Source organism: Octodon degus, unplaced genomic scaffold (assembly GCF_000260255.1).
Source record: "Octodon degus isolate 3935 unplaced genomic scaffold, OctDeg1.0 scaffold00028, whole genome shotgun sequence".
NCBI classification, from domain to species: Eukaryota; Metazoa; Chordata; class Mammalia; order Rodentia; family Octodontidae; genus Octodon; species Octodon degus.
Window position 1 is genome coordinate 4724942 of NW_004524604.1, and position 12715 is coordinate 4737656.

At 43.3% G+C, this 12715-nt stretch overlaps 1 protein-coding gene across 6 annotated transcripts in view; it reads right to left on the reverse strand.

The window, feature by feature from the left end:
- The window catches only part of Arhgap24 (Rho GTPase activating protein 24), a 464868-nt gene that overhangs the window by 51666 nt on the left and 400487 nt on the right, over positions 1-12715 (reverse strand). Inside the window, exon 1 of one of the 6 annotated variants that reach the window (XM_004629175.2) lies at positions 10195-11079. The exons of 4 other annotated variants lie outside the window; for them this stretch is intronic. In XM_004629175.2, coding sequence (XP_004629232.2) covers positions 10195-10309 — 115 coding nt within the window. In that variant the 5' untranslated portion in view covers positions 10310-11079. Of the gene's footprint in view, positions 1-4175; positions 4221-10194; positions 11080-12715 lie in introns of those variants that run through there. One more of the 6 variants, XM_023712964.1, reaches the window with a different exon arrangement.

The following is a 12715-nucleotide window of genomic DNA, read 5'->3' on the forward strand; positions in this document are numbered from 1 at the left end:
ATATTTTTTTTTTTTCTGTATTTAGAACAGGGTCTACAGCGTCTCAGTACATAGATTGGACTTGTAGTGATTCTACTGTTTTCAGCCTCTAAGTGCTGGGATTACAGGCATGTGCCACCACACCCCGTCTCAATTGCCAGCACAGCACACCAGGGATTGAACCCCAGTCCCTGCATCTGCCTAAGCAGGCACTTGAGTTCCCTGAGATATCTGGCTGGTCCTTTCTTTCAGTTTTTTGAAAAAATGTATTTATTGTTATGTACACTTGTCTGGCTCGCAATGCGCACTACAACTTCTCGCTCCTATCTACTGTAGCTTGGTGCCTCTGGACCAACCTCTCTCCATCCTTTCTGCTCTCCAGCCTCTGGTGCCCACATTCTACTCCCAGCTTCAGCGAAATGGGAATTTTTGGAGTCTATCTATGAGTGAGATCAAGTGCTACTTCACAGAAGGCTCTCCAGTTCCATTCAAGATGCACAAAAGACAGGATTTCACTCTTTACATCTGACAAGCGTTTCACTGCATATACGGATAATGCTTTCTATATTTGCTCATCATTTGATGGATCATTTCCTGGGAACACTTTGGGGAGAGTAGACATATTAAGAACATAGATTCTTTCCACCTGCGAACATACGTGTCTCCTTTCCTTTGTTACCTCTTTAATTTCTTTCATCAACATGTCATTATAGAGATCCTTCATCTTTTTGGTTAAATTTATGTCTCATTGTATATGCTTTTTTTTTTTTTTTTTTTGGTGGAACCAGGGATTGAACTCAGGCCCTGAGCTTGCCAGGGAAGCGCTTATTCCACTGAGCCATCTCCCCGGCCCCTATATGCTTATTTTTATAGCTATTTTAAGTGAGAGCTTTTTCCTTTCTTGATTTGGGCATTATCTTGGTCCTTGTCATAGTCATTGAAACCCTTATGCAGACCACAAGGGCAAGTGGCTAACAAAGATGCTGGGACTGAACTGATGAACCAAATCCAGCAGGATTTTCCTCAGATAGGTTTTTAATGTGAGGAAAAATAAGCCTTTGTGTGTTTAAGCCTTATTATTTTTTTTTTCTGGTGTAGCAAAATAAAATTCCATCTCATTCTGTGGTGATACTGATTTCGGGAGATAGCCCTATTGTTTAAAAACAACGTCTGAAAATTTGTTATGAATGGAGAATACTGACTCTTTTCCTATGAGTCATTTAGAAACAAATGCTCATTTGCCTGTAATGTTTCAATTCTGTCCTGCTCAAATAAAGGAAATAGTTTTGTGTGACATATAAGTCAATAAAAATGACATGTTGATATACACAATTTTTAAATTTTAGATATTCTCATTAGAAGTGGAAGAATGTGTGTGTGTGTGTGTGTGTGTGTGTGTGCATCAAGGGCTTAGTACATAATAGTGCACACATAATAAATTCAGGGTCTTGCTGTGCTTTTTAGGTACATTTTTATTTTATCACAAAGGCAAATCTCCATGTATAAAGAAAAAAAAAAGCCAAGAAATTTGTCTGAAACAAACCATATCCTTTCTTTTATCATCTCTTAATTTTTTTTGCCAATAAGAAATCCTGAAAGTATTGTGAAATCATGGTTGCCTGCTTTTCATTATTGTACAAAACTAAGTCTTGGAAGCTTAGCTCTCGTTTGTAGTACATGTATTAGTTAGAAGGAAGAAAAATTCAGTAAAGACTTTCTGCACTTGCTAGAAGTGCAGAGAAACTTTATGTAATAGATTGATCAATCCAGTCTTCGTCAGAAATACACACAGTGGCCAGCATTCTCCCTACTCACAGCGGAGGCGAGTGGGGCTCTGAGTGTGAAGAACCTGCCCAGGGTTGGTTACAGAGCACGGAGCTGTAGAGCTGAAGTCCCGTCTGGACCGGGGCAGCTTTGAAGACTGCGTCTTCTTCCTTTTCATTGAATCACAATTGTCCTGAGTCCTCACTTTCTACTCATTTAAAATATCACTAAATTCTAAAATTAGTAAAACTGTGCACCCTTTTGTGTTTTAAAAATCAAGCTGTGCTTACATATTTTGGGCGCGTCATCAGCAGTTTACCTACGTTTCTCCTACTCGAAGCCCGCAGCACCCCGCACGGTAGGCACCTCCTCTACTAACGCACAAGGAGCTTGCAACCCCAGAAGGCGAGCGATGCAGCTCCCACAGACAACTGCCCAGCTGAGACGTGCTCAGGGCTTCTTGCCTTACCCATCACAGAACTCTCAGTAGCTGAAGACAGGGATGGAGAAGAGTCCTGCCACTTACAACAGAGCTTCCTGACCCGGGTCCCCCTCGCCACAAGCCAGGGGTAAGGGTTTATGCTGAGAAAATTCTAATTGGGTGGAAAAACACCATATAAAAATGGAGAAGAAATAAACTTTGGCGCGTCAGCGAGCATGCTTGTTTAACAATACGGTGTGTAAGAAAGCTAACGTATGTAGCGGTCGTGCACAGGAGTATAACCTGTGGAAATGCTGTAGAGTTCTGCTATAGCGATGGCCTTGCAGTGAACTAGTGCAGACTCCGTTCTGTGGCACTGGAAATAGCAGTGTGCCAAGCATGTCAGCACGTTAGCTGTGGGTTAACCTCCTGCAAAGGAATAATTTTTTTTTTTTTTGAGGAAAGTAACTGATGGGGTAAGAAAAATAATTTTTATAAAACCACTCCATTTAAAGTTTCCTTGAGAGAAGAAGTGAGATTGCAAATTTTAAAATTAACAACAACAACAAAAATCCCCCACAAAGGTCACATGCTGCCACTAGCTAGCAGCAGAGGGGAAAGAACTCAGTGATTAGTAGATTATTAACCAGAATACTCCCTGTGGTGTGGGTCACGCAAACAATCCCAGCTATGCCCATTTCATTCTCAGTGTGGTCTCACAGTGCCTGTCAATGTTGTCCCTGGAATTTCTGGGCAACATTGGTATGTTACACTTATTTCTCCAAGAGTACATCATGCTTCCAGAAAGTACTACCAGGAGGGACTTTTCACCAGAATGAGAAAGCAAATCACACAGGTGAATTGATCACTTGTGAGGGAGGATATTTCACCTGTAGTGTAAGAGAGAGAAATCTGAACCCTTGCACGGCTTGGGCAACCTTTCCTTTGCTAGGGACAATATGACCCACAGCAAGCAGCAGTGCGTTCAGTTCATGAGTGTCTTCCAATTCGTAGATTCAAATCCCAACCTTTCCAAAACTAAGCCAATACAAAAACAAACATCTTGAATTCTCTGTACCTGTATCTAAATATCAGTTTCCTTCCTTAATGCTAGTAAGTGTAATTCCAGTTCCATTTCATAACTTTCTGTCCACCTACAGCCTGTTGCAATTTGACCTCAGACCCTGTCATTCTACTATAAAGGCATTTTCCTACATTACCCACAACTTGCCAAACCATTGCCAGCCATGTTTGGTTTCCATATTACTTTATGCTTGGCTTCCTATAAAACTGCAGCCCTTACTTTTTCCTGACACTGCCCATTTGTATGACTGCTGCCTCGGGGAAGGCCTCGGTCTTACTTGACCATCTGACCTACTGTCCCTTTTTCCATTTTTTTATTATTTGAATTCTGTCCTTGGTCTTATTAATTACTTACTGTAATTTCTCTGCTGGAAGCCCATTCAATCTCATAGCATATCGATGATTCCCAGATCTGTACCCTACTCTAAGTTACTTCAATTAGATTTCTAAGTGCCCTTCATGTCTTCAACATGAAAATTTTGAAAAATTTGCAAAGTAAGTATTTTTAAATGAGCCAATTCATCTTTTCTTTGAAATCCTTCCTTCTTAATGTAGTCTTACTTTGGTTACTGACACCAGTCATTCCCCGCCCTCATGGAAGTGAACATGGCTTCTCCCTTCCCTCCTGCCACTTGTTCGACCACCACACTGGCTGCCTCCAGTTGCATTAGCTGCATAATCAACATAGCTCACACAACTTTTTGAAGAGCAGAGCTCCCAAAGGAGGTACACAGTGCCATAAAATTTCAAACAATCCTTCCACTCTTCAACTTCATATCTCCCAGTGATGTCCACTGGTCTATTTTTGCAATCAAACTCTTGCATAAATGTAAGTTCTCACAACATGACCTCTGCCTCTTTATCTTTTAATCACCAGATCTTTAATTTGTCCGGACTGTGCACCAAGCATCGCTTCGCAGCATCTCACCTCTCATTGGTACCGTGTCCTCCAACATCATGTCCTCAAACTGCACCGCACCACTGGCTGTTTTCCTAAATGCAGTATGCCTAGTAGGTAGGTCCTGCGTCATGAGTCAGAGAGGAAAACTGCACTTCACAAGATTCAGCTCATTTCACCTCCTGTGTTGAATCTTTACTAACATTCCCACAGCCCCCAGTCTAGCCTCAAAGCATAATACGCTTCTTTGATTTCTTGATGTACTGCTCTGTAATATTTTTTAAATGCCCACTTATACTAGACTAGGTCTCAATCATCAAAAGAGGATTGTACATTTACAATTATTGTAGTTAAATAATTATTTTACATTTGTTATGATTATTATAAATAATGTTCGAAAGTAGATGTGTAGTACAAATATGTCATGTGAACTACAGAGTTTCAGTACATTTTTCAAAGTATCACAGATATAATGGCTGAACTGGTACTGGTTCTGGGTCTAAAGGACCCTGAGGAGACTGGGGCAACAGCATAGCGGTCTAAGGGTTTGCCTGGCAAGTCCAACAACCCGAGTTTGATCCCTGAAACCACATGCCATGCCAGCCACTGAAACCAGGCGTGGTGGTGCACGCCTGTAATCCCAGCACTGGTGAGGCTGAGACAGAAGGATCACTGTGAGTCTGAGCTGCATAGTGAGACCTGTACCAAATACATAAATGAATAAAAGATTAAAATTAGTAATAATAAAGGACCCCAAGGTTCATGAAGGTTTTATTTTCATTATCTGAAATGCATGGGACTAGAAATACGTTTCAGATTTTGGAATATTTGAATATTTATACTGATATGTCTTGGAAATGGACCTATGTCTACAGAAAATTCATTTCTATTTCATATACACTCTGTACACACAGTCTCAGATAACTCTATGCCATACTTTAATTAATTTTGTTCATGAAACAAATTTCCATGATGTGGAATTTTCCACTGGGGGGCGTCATGTCAGTATTCAACACATTTCAGATTTTGGACTTTGGCCGCTTAGCCTGTCCTCTATCCTACAATAGGGAAGCTCTTTGCCTTCTACCCTGGAATGGAGTGTTGGGTTGGGCAAGGCAGGAGTGCTCTGCAAACATTTCAAGAACAATTGCATATGTGATAACAAAGCACAACCTCTCTAAACATAGACAATAAATGAGTCACACCATTGTAAAATGCAACTGTTCGGTAGTCTTAGGGACGACATTAATTTTCAAGAAAAATGAAGCACAGACATGTCCTTGGATTGTTCATGAGAAGACAGAAGCTCAAAAATATAACTGTAATTCACATGCTGTGGTGTCTGTGCTTAGCATTTTCCATCTCCTCTTGTCTGTAGGTCACGTGCTTAGCCACACAGGGAGTTTTCTTTACACTTCCTGCTGCTGTTGGACCTCTGCCAATAGGAGAGACCCAGCCATCACCAGGGTTGTAAGCGCTTCCAACGAATATTCGCCTTTGATAAATGCATATATCAAAATAAAAGACACCACCTGAGTACAGAATTAAGAAATAAAGCCAGCCAAAATTTGCTTCAATCAGTCAGCAGCTTTCTAAGCAATCAAAAACCTCAGGTAACTATAAGTGGAGCTAGGCGTCCTGAGTCAAGAATGGTTGTTAGAACTTTCACTACTTCACAGTCAGAATGAGGAAGGAGAAGAAAGATAAAGGCCTGGGAAAATGAAGGCTATAAGGTTAACATACGGACAGTGGCCTATGCCTTAGACCAATGGAATAGCTACAGAAAACCCTTATATGCAGACACCGAGGCATGCAATTTACACGACTTTCTTTATTGGATGCTCATGGACTTGTTCAAGGCAGCCTTTCTTCCACAGCTAGAAAGCTTGACTCTAAGACGCTATGTGACCTGTCTGAGGCCACACATCTACACAACAGCAGATCTGGATCACAGATACAAGTATACATTATTTTAAAGTTATTCTCCCCTCCTCACTACATTATGTTACCTTAATTCAGACATTTTACAGTGAGGCTGACCATTCTCTTAGGATCATATAGGAGAAGATCTGATTTCATGTAGTTCAGATAAGTGCTAACTTTTCAGATGAGTCTAAGATGAGTCTTCTGTTCATAGACACCCAAGACTGTGCATAAAATTTGCTACAGGGTTGATCACCGTTAAGTCATTCCTTGTTGACTAGCCCCAAGGAGTCTGTGATTCCACAGATTCCAGGCAGCCTCCTCTGTTTCCCTTCTCATTCCTAGCATAGTGTGGAGGGTCCAAAAACCTTTGTGACATAAACTAGTAAGCTACTGATTTACACTTTATAATAATATGAATTTAGATAGTAACATTTTATTAGAAAAATCAATTTAGAAAATATAATTACAACACAAGCAACAAACAATAAATTCTCTCTCTCTTTTTTTTTTCTTTTTGGTGGAACCGGGGATTGAACTCAGGCCCCTGTACTTGCTAGGCAAGTGCTTATTCCACTGAGCCATCTTCCCAGCCTCAACAAACAATAAATTCTAAATAGAACATTGCCATTATCCACCACTTGAAGCTGTTCTATTTTAATTCATTATGGTTTATGAATTAGCAAGAAAAGCTAAGTAGTAATATAATAGTTTACTAGGTAGCAATCAGTCTTGACTTCTTTATTGAATAAATTGAATGCTAAAACTTTACTTTGGGAGGGTGTGTGTGTGTGTGTGTGTGTGTGTAAAAATGAGCAGAACCACTTAAGGTGGTTGCCAGAACAAGACAGCCAAGTGGCAGCTTAAATAAAACATAAAGGACATAGACTAAGACACATGTGGGTTTTGTGAAGAAGTGGGAGCCAAAGACATCTTGATCATGTGGGGAAATGGAGAAGAAATCAACAGCTGGGGAAGCAGAGTAAACAGAGACAGAGACAGAAAGGTGGGGCAGGACATGTGTTCAGCCAGGAAATGTAGGTCAACTTAAGGAGCTAGGGAGCTTAGACAGTAGCTATAGGTGGGGATAGTTAAAGGGTTTGATAACTATGTGAAAGAAGACTTCTTCCCGTGGCCATGGGAGCTCCTACAACTCCTTGAGATTGGAACGTTGCTTGGCCACATGTTTTAGGAATACATATGCAGCAGTGCTTTACAAAGTGGACCACAGATGTCAGGACTCTGTGGAGAGCGTCAGCAGTGGGCAGGGCAAAGCTGGGCGCTGGCTTATGTTGCCACTACTCAAGGTGAGTGGCATGTAAGCAGCAATGAAGGTACATCTAGGCGACGAGGAAGATGGGCACAGAGTGGGATCAGAGGCTGCAAGCAGGGACAAGCAGCCCTGCTCAGGCCACTGAGTGGTGATGGTAGACAAAAAGCCCCTGGGGAATGGGTGGTGCTTTATACCCAAGAAAAAGAAATTCATGGAAAAACGAAGCAAAATCACAGTTGAAAACTTTCATTTCTTGGACACAATAAGCAAGTTATCTAGCCCGTCCTAGCTAAGCCAAGCTCTCAAGAACCAGTGTGTATGGGGCTGGTGAGATGGCTCAGTGGTCTAAAGCGCCTACTTAGAACAAGCTTAGCAAAAACAAAGGGACCGCGGTTCAATCCCCCAGCACCACATGCCAGCCAGCCGCGCCCCCTGATGGGCTGAGCTGGCCACACACACAAATAAATAAATAAAAAATTAAAAAAAAAAAAAAAAATAATTAAAAAAAAAAAAAAAAGAACCAGTGTGTATACCTTCCCAGGTAATCAAAGCACAGGTTACACTCCTGATCTCAGTGGTACAGAAATAAAGAAAATTCACAGTCTCAAAGTCCAAAGAGTTAAAATAGATTGTAATCTTTTTCTCACCACAATATTAATGCAAAGTACCACATTCCGCAGCTTGCTGCCTAATAGATGTTTCTTAGTTCCTGGGTTTCTAACACCTCTGGAAAACATTTTCAGTGACCTTAACTAGTACTGGAACAATGGAAGAGATGAAGAGGGCAGTAAAGGGCAGAAGAGATCTGGAAGAGGAAGGTATTGTGCAAAAAGGATTCCTGAAGGCCCAGGAGCAAACTCTGCCCCTGCCAGGTTGCTCGGAGCTCTCACCACCTCTGCCCTGCCTTAGATAGCTTTCCTGAAGCCTGGAGACTTTGGTGTCTCCTCTTCTGTCACTCCATCCTCAACAACAGATGGATCAGTAAAAAGAGCTACACCCACAGTACTTCTTCATTGGCATTTTTGCTAGCTTCACGGGCGCTCCTTGCTGGCCTGCTTTCAAAGACTTCAGCTGGTTCCAGAGAGCTCAGAAACTAGGTCCACTTCTGGAAACGCTTGGACAGTCAGGAGATTTAAGAACACATAGAAATCACTCTCTGCACAGGGTGGCACAGTCTTGGACAGCAGGCAGGGCAGTAGTGGGCCACAGCTAGGCACACGGTTATCCCAGGCCCTCTGTGCCCACAAGCTCAGCAGCAGGGCATCAGGCAGGGGTAGCCTGAAGGCTTCCCATACCCCTCCTTTTTCTGGTCATCACAGAACATAGAATATAGCCTTTCCTTTCGAAAGTTGAACATTTCCCAACCACAGATTTGCCTAGGAAGGACAGCACTTTAAAAAGGGCCCCAGGAGCTGAGTGATGGACACTCTTCCCTGTGCCTGCAGCCCCTTGGTGAGGAGAGGCAGTTCCTGCACAGGCTCACTGCCTTTCCCTCCTGGGGTCAAGGAGCAAGGAAGGGGCCAGGGGAAGCACAGCTACTCCATGGCCTGTCACAGATCCACTAACACCCGCCCCCCCCCCAGCGGAGAAGTGAGGTGGTGAAACAGGCCTTGCTAGGTCCTCAGAAACAACCCTGCACGTCTAGGGGGCAGGGAGCTTGAAGAAAGAGACCCATCCTTTAAGCGATTAGTCAGTTGTGCTTTTTTCAATGCATATCACTTTCAGTTTGTCACTGATGTCATCTGACAGCATCCATGAAATCCCCAAAGATCTATAAAATATGATTAAAACTATGTATCTCTCATTCAATTTCCTTTATGAATGAGATAGGAATGGGAATTAATATCTGAATTTTTGGCTGCTAACATGTGATGGTGCACATAGCCAGACTATAACTTCTTCAAATAAAAAGACTCGGAATAAAGAGACCATTAAAAATTGGGTAATATTTTGTGCATTGGAGTTTTCTTAGTTTTTTTTTTTTCTCATTCCTGTGTTGCCTACCAAGCAAGGAATGGAAACAACCCCAGATGTCATTCAGTTCTGTCCCTGACTAAATTATTGGCTTCCTGCGCATGACATTGAGATTGTAATTACCTAGTTTGCACTTAAACAGACATTCAACCTACTCTCATTTTAAAGCAAAAGGAACTCTGAAATGTTTTCTAGCAGAAACATTTTCAGGAAGCACTGCTGTTTGCTTAGGCCTCAAGACCCTCAAAATAAGCCAATTCAAAAATGTCAGTTTATTTTGTTAATTAACAGTTGTTGCATTTCCCCACCCATTTCTGACAGTAGTGCTTTCCCAGAGGCACTTCATGATGTATCTGCGCAGTCAAAGGGATTCTCACTTCTAGCTGATGTTAAATCAATATATCTGCATGTCTCCTCACAGCGTTCCCAGAAGTAATCAGATTCTCAAAACTGTCTCTGCAGGAGAGGTGAGGTTAGCATGGGCAGCCAGAACCGTAGCCAAAACAACAGAACACCGGCGCAGGGGCTCCCTGGACCTGTGTAAAGGGCCAGAGGGGGCTGCTGGGTGGGCATCTGGAAAGAACCCAATAGAGGCGTGACCCTCCCTTTTAAGATATCAGTACCACTTGCTCAGTTCCCTGTCTGCTGGAGGACCACTATGTCACACACACACACACACACACACACACACACTCACAGACAGATCAATGAGAAATAAGAATCACTAAGAACTGAGCACAGATGCCAGGGACACACCCAAACCCCTCTTGCACAGTTGTAAGTTTCCAACCTCTTGGTTCATCAGTGCATACCCAGACCTTAGAGTCCAAAATAATACAGGTATATGTCAAAGAGGACATGAAAATGCCATCTACCTACCTTTGCGAAAGCTAAAGCAGCGTTTGATTCTTCTGTACGTGGTTTTGGGGATGAAGGCAGTTGGAGCTGGGGCACCTGAGGGGCGTCCCCCAGAGTTCCGTTCTTCAGGCATCATTCAGGCCCTGAGTTCTGAAGGGTGCAGGTAGGCTGTTTACACCCTGCCTCTGGGTGGAACCCTACAGGCTCTTCTCATTTTGGTTTATGTGTTTTCTTTGAAGTGCTGATTCCTACAACTCCAAGATATTGATCAGCCAGTTCCTGGCTTATGGATAAATTACCCACCCTCCTGTCCTCCTTTCTGGTAGAAAACTTCTTTTTCTTTGACCTAATCCAGGGCGATTTTAAGGTGTTCTTTCTTAAGTTTCTGCAGACATTCCAAAATGTCACGGACAGAGAACCGCAGCAAGCAAGCTACACCACCATGCAGACTGCAGAACTTGTTTGGTTTGGTTTGTTTTATTAAGAACTATATCCTCTGCTAGGCTGAGATGCCTCTGCAAAGGTCAGCTGACAGCCCTGTGCCCTGGGAGAGGACTAACGACGACAGAAAGGCCACTCAGGAACACTCAGGAGGGTCCTCGCTGGCTCTTTTCCTCTGAGCAAAAGAAGAGGAGAACGAGGGCACCTTGTCCAAAAGCATTTCAGTCCGGGAGGGGGTCCTGCTCTCCAAGGCCTCCCCTGTCCCTCTCACAGTGCCTGCATCTTTGATGCTCTTTGGGCTTCCATTCTGTCTTGCAGCTCTCCTGGAGTCTCGCATTCGGGGAGGTGCCTGGCTCGAGCGCCGAGACTCCCGCCCCGCCTCTGCTCCGTTCCCTGCTCGGTGAGCGCAGGGCGGGAGCTGGCAAAGCTGTGCTGCCTCGTCACAGCTGGGGCTGCGGCTGCCTTGGTGCCTGCTGGTCACATGCAGCAGGTGCAGGCACAGCACGAGGGGGGAGTGTCAGCCGCGGGGAGCCCTGGTCTTCCCTGATTTTGCACCGACCTCGGGCTTCTGCCTGGGGCAGCCCCTTCCCAGTTCCGGCTCAGCCCCTCCCACTAGCAATGTGGTTCCAAGGACTGGCCCAGAGTCACCTTTTTGCCTCCTCCTTCTTGCTAATTTATTCTCTTCCTGTCCAAGACTTAACTTTTTTTTTTTTTCCAGCTCTGTGCAGTTGGACCCATTAGCAAGTATTAATTTAATGTGCAGACCCTTAAAACATATGTCATGTATATGGATGTGCATGTCTGTAAAATAAAAATATTCAATCCAGCAGCAAAGAATCTGCACTTAGAGCTGCAGGACAAGTCAGCAGCGCACATGTGCATGCTGAACACACATGCGTGTTTTTCCATACCCCAGCCCTCAGGCCCCCACCTCTCCAGTCCCACTCTCTGAATAATTTACTCTTTGGGTTAATCATTCATCCACAGGGCTGTTCCATCTGCTGATCTCCAACACTAGTGCTTTAACCCCAGCTGACCCCCAAGCAGCCCTTAGAGGGAGTCGTTAACACTCAGGAGGTGGCCCTGGAGCCGCCTTGATGGGTCACAGGGTGCCACAGAAAGGCTCATCGCCACCTACTGCCACCCTGTGGGGCAATATAGCTTTGACAGCCAAGGCCCCTAAAGTGTACCATGGTACCCCCAGAGAGACATAGCACTCACTATGGGCCACCTGAGCCGCTTGCCGGGAGCGTGCACAGATTTGGGTGCAAAGAGGATTTTGGAGCTAGGGCTAGGAAATTAAAACTACTTTGTCTAATTTTCTAATTTTACAAGTAATGAAACCAACAGAGAGGAAAGAAAAAACAGACAAGGCAACTTCTCACAGCTGCTCTGTGTCTGAAGCAAGCCCACATTGTCTCAGCAATAGACCTCTGCTTGTCCACAGCTGATTATGCATTGAAATTATTCACAAAGAGGGTTTTACTGTCTTGCTGACTTTTGGATGCAATTCTTTCCACAAGAAGGCAGAAATATATAAGAGGAGTTAATTTTTTTGTGTAAAGCTAAGCACTCAGATCTAATGGAAAATTAGTAGGTTCTCACAGTCTGAGGATCCTGGGCTGGGCACTTCCATGAACACTGCCTCAAAAGCAATTGGAAGAAGCCCAGTGTTAAATATAAAGGGGTAGGACCAATTTTCCCCAAATTAAGTCAATGTTTTGGCATTCTGATTTTGGATCTTACTTGTTATGTAAATACTCGCAGTGTTGTTAATAGGGAAATAACCATTATGGCATTTTTAAGCAGCCTAAATTAAGCATCTAGCTAGAATTCATGCTGAATTTTGATAGCAGCCTAATGAGTTACAAAGGGATGTCTACTTATCACATTGGTTCTCTTCCTTGATCTGAAAGTTTGTTACAAAGTTGCTCCATTTGATGAAAAGACGTAGAACTACAGTTCTGGATTTTATAATTTTCTGCATACAATTTTTAATATCCAGGCAAGCACCGTAGGTTTAATCAAATGTCCATGACTATAATGGCAATTTTACATGTGTATGTAAGCTGAACCAGGATAAATGTAAGTGTAACACCAA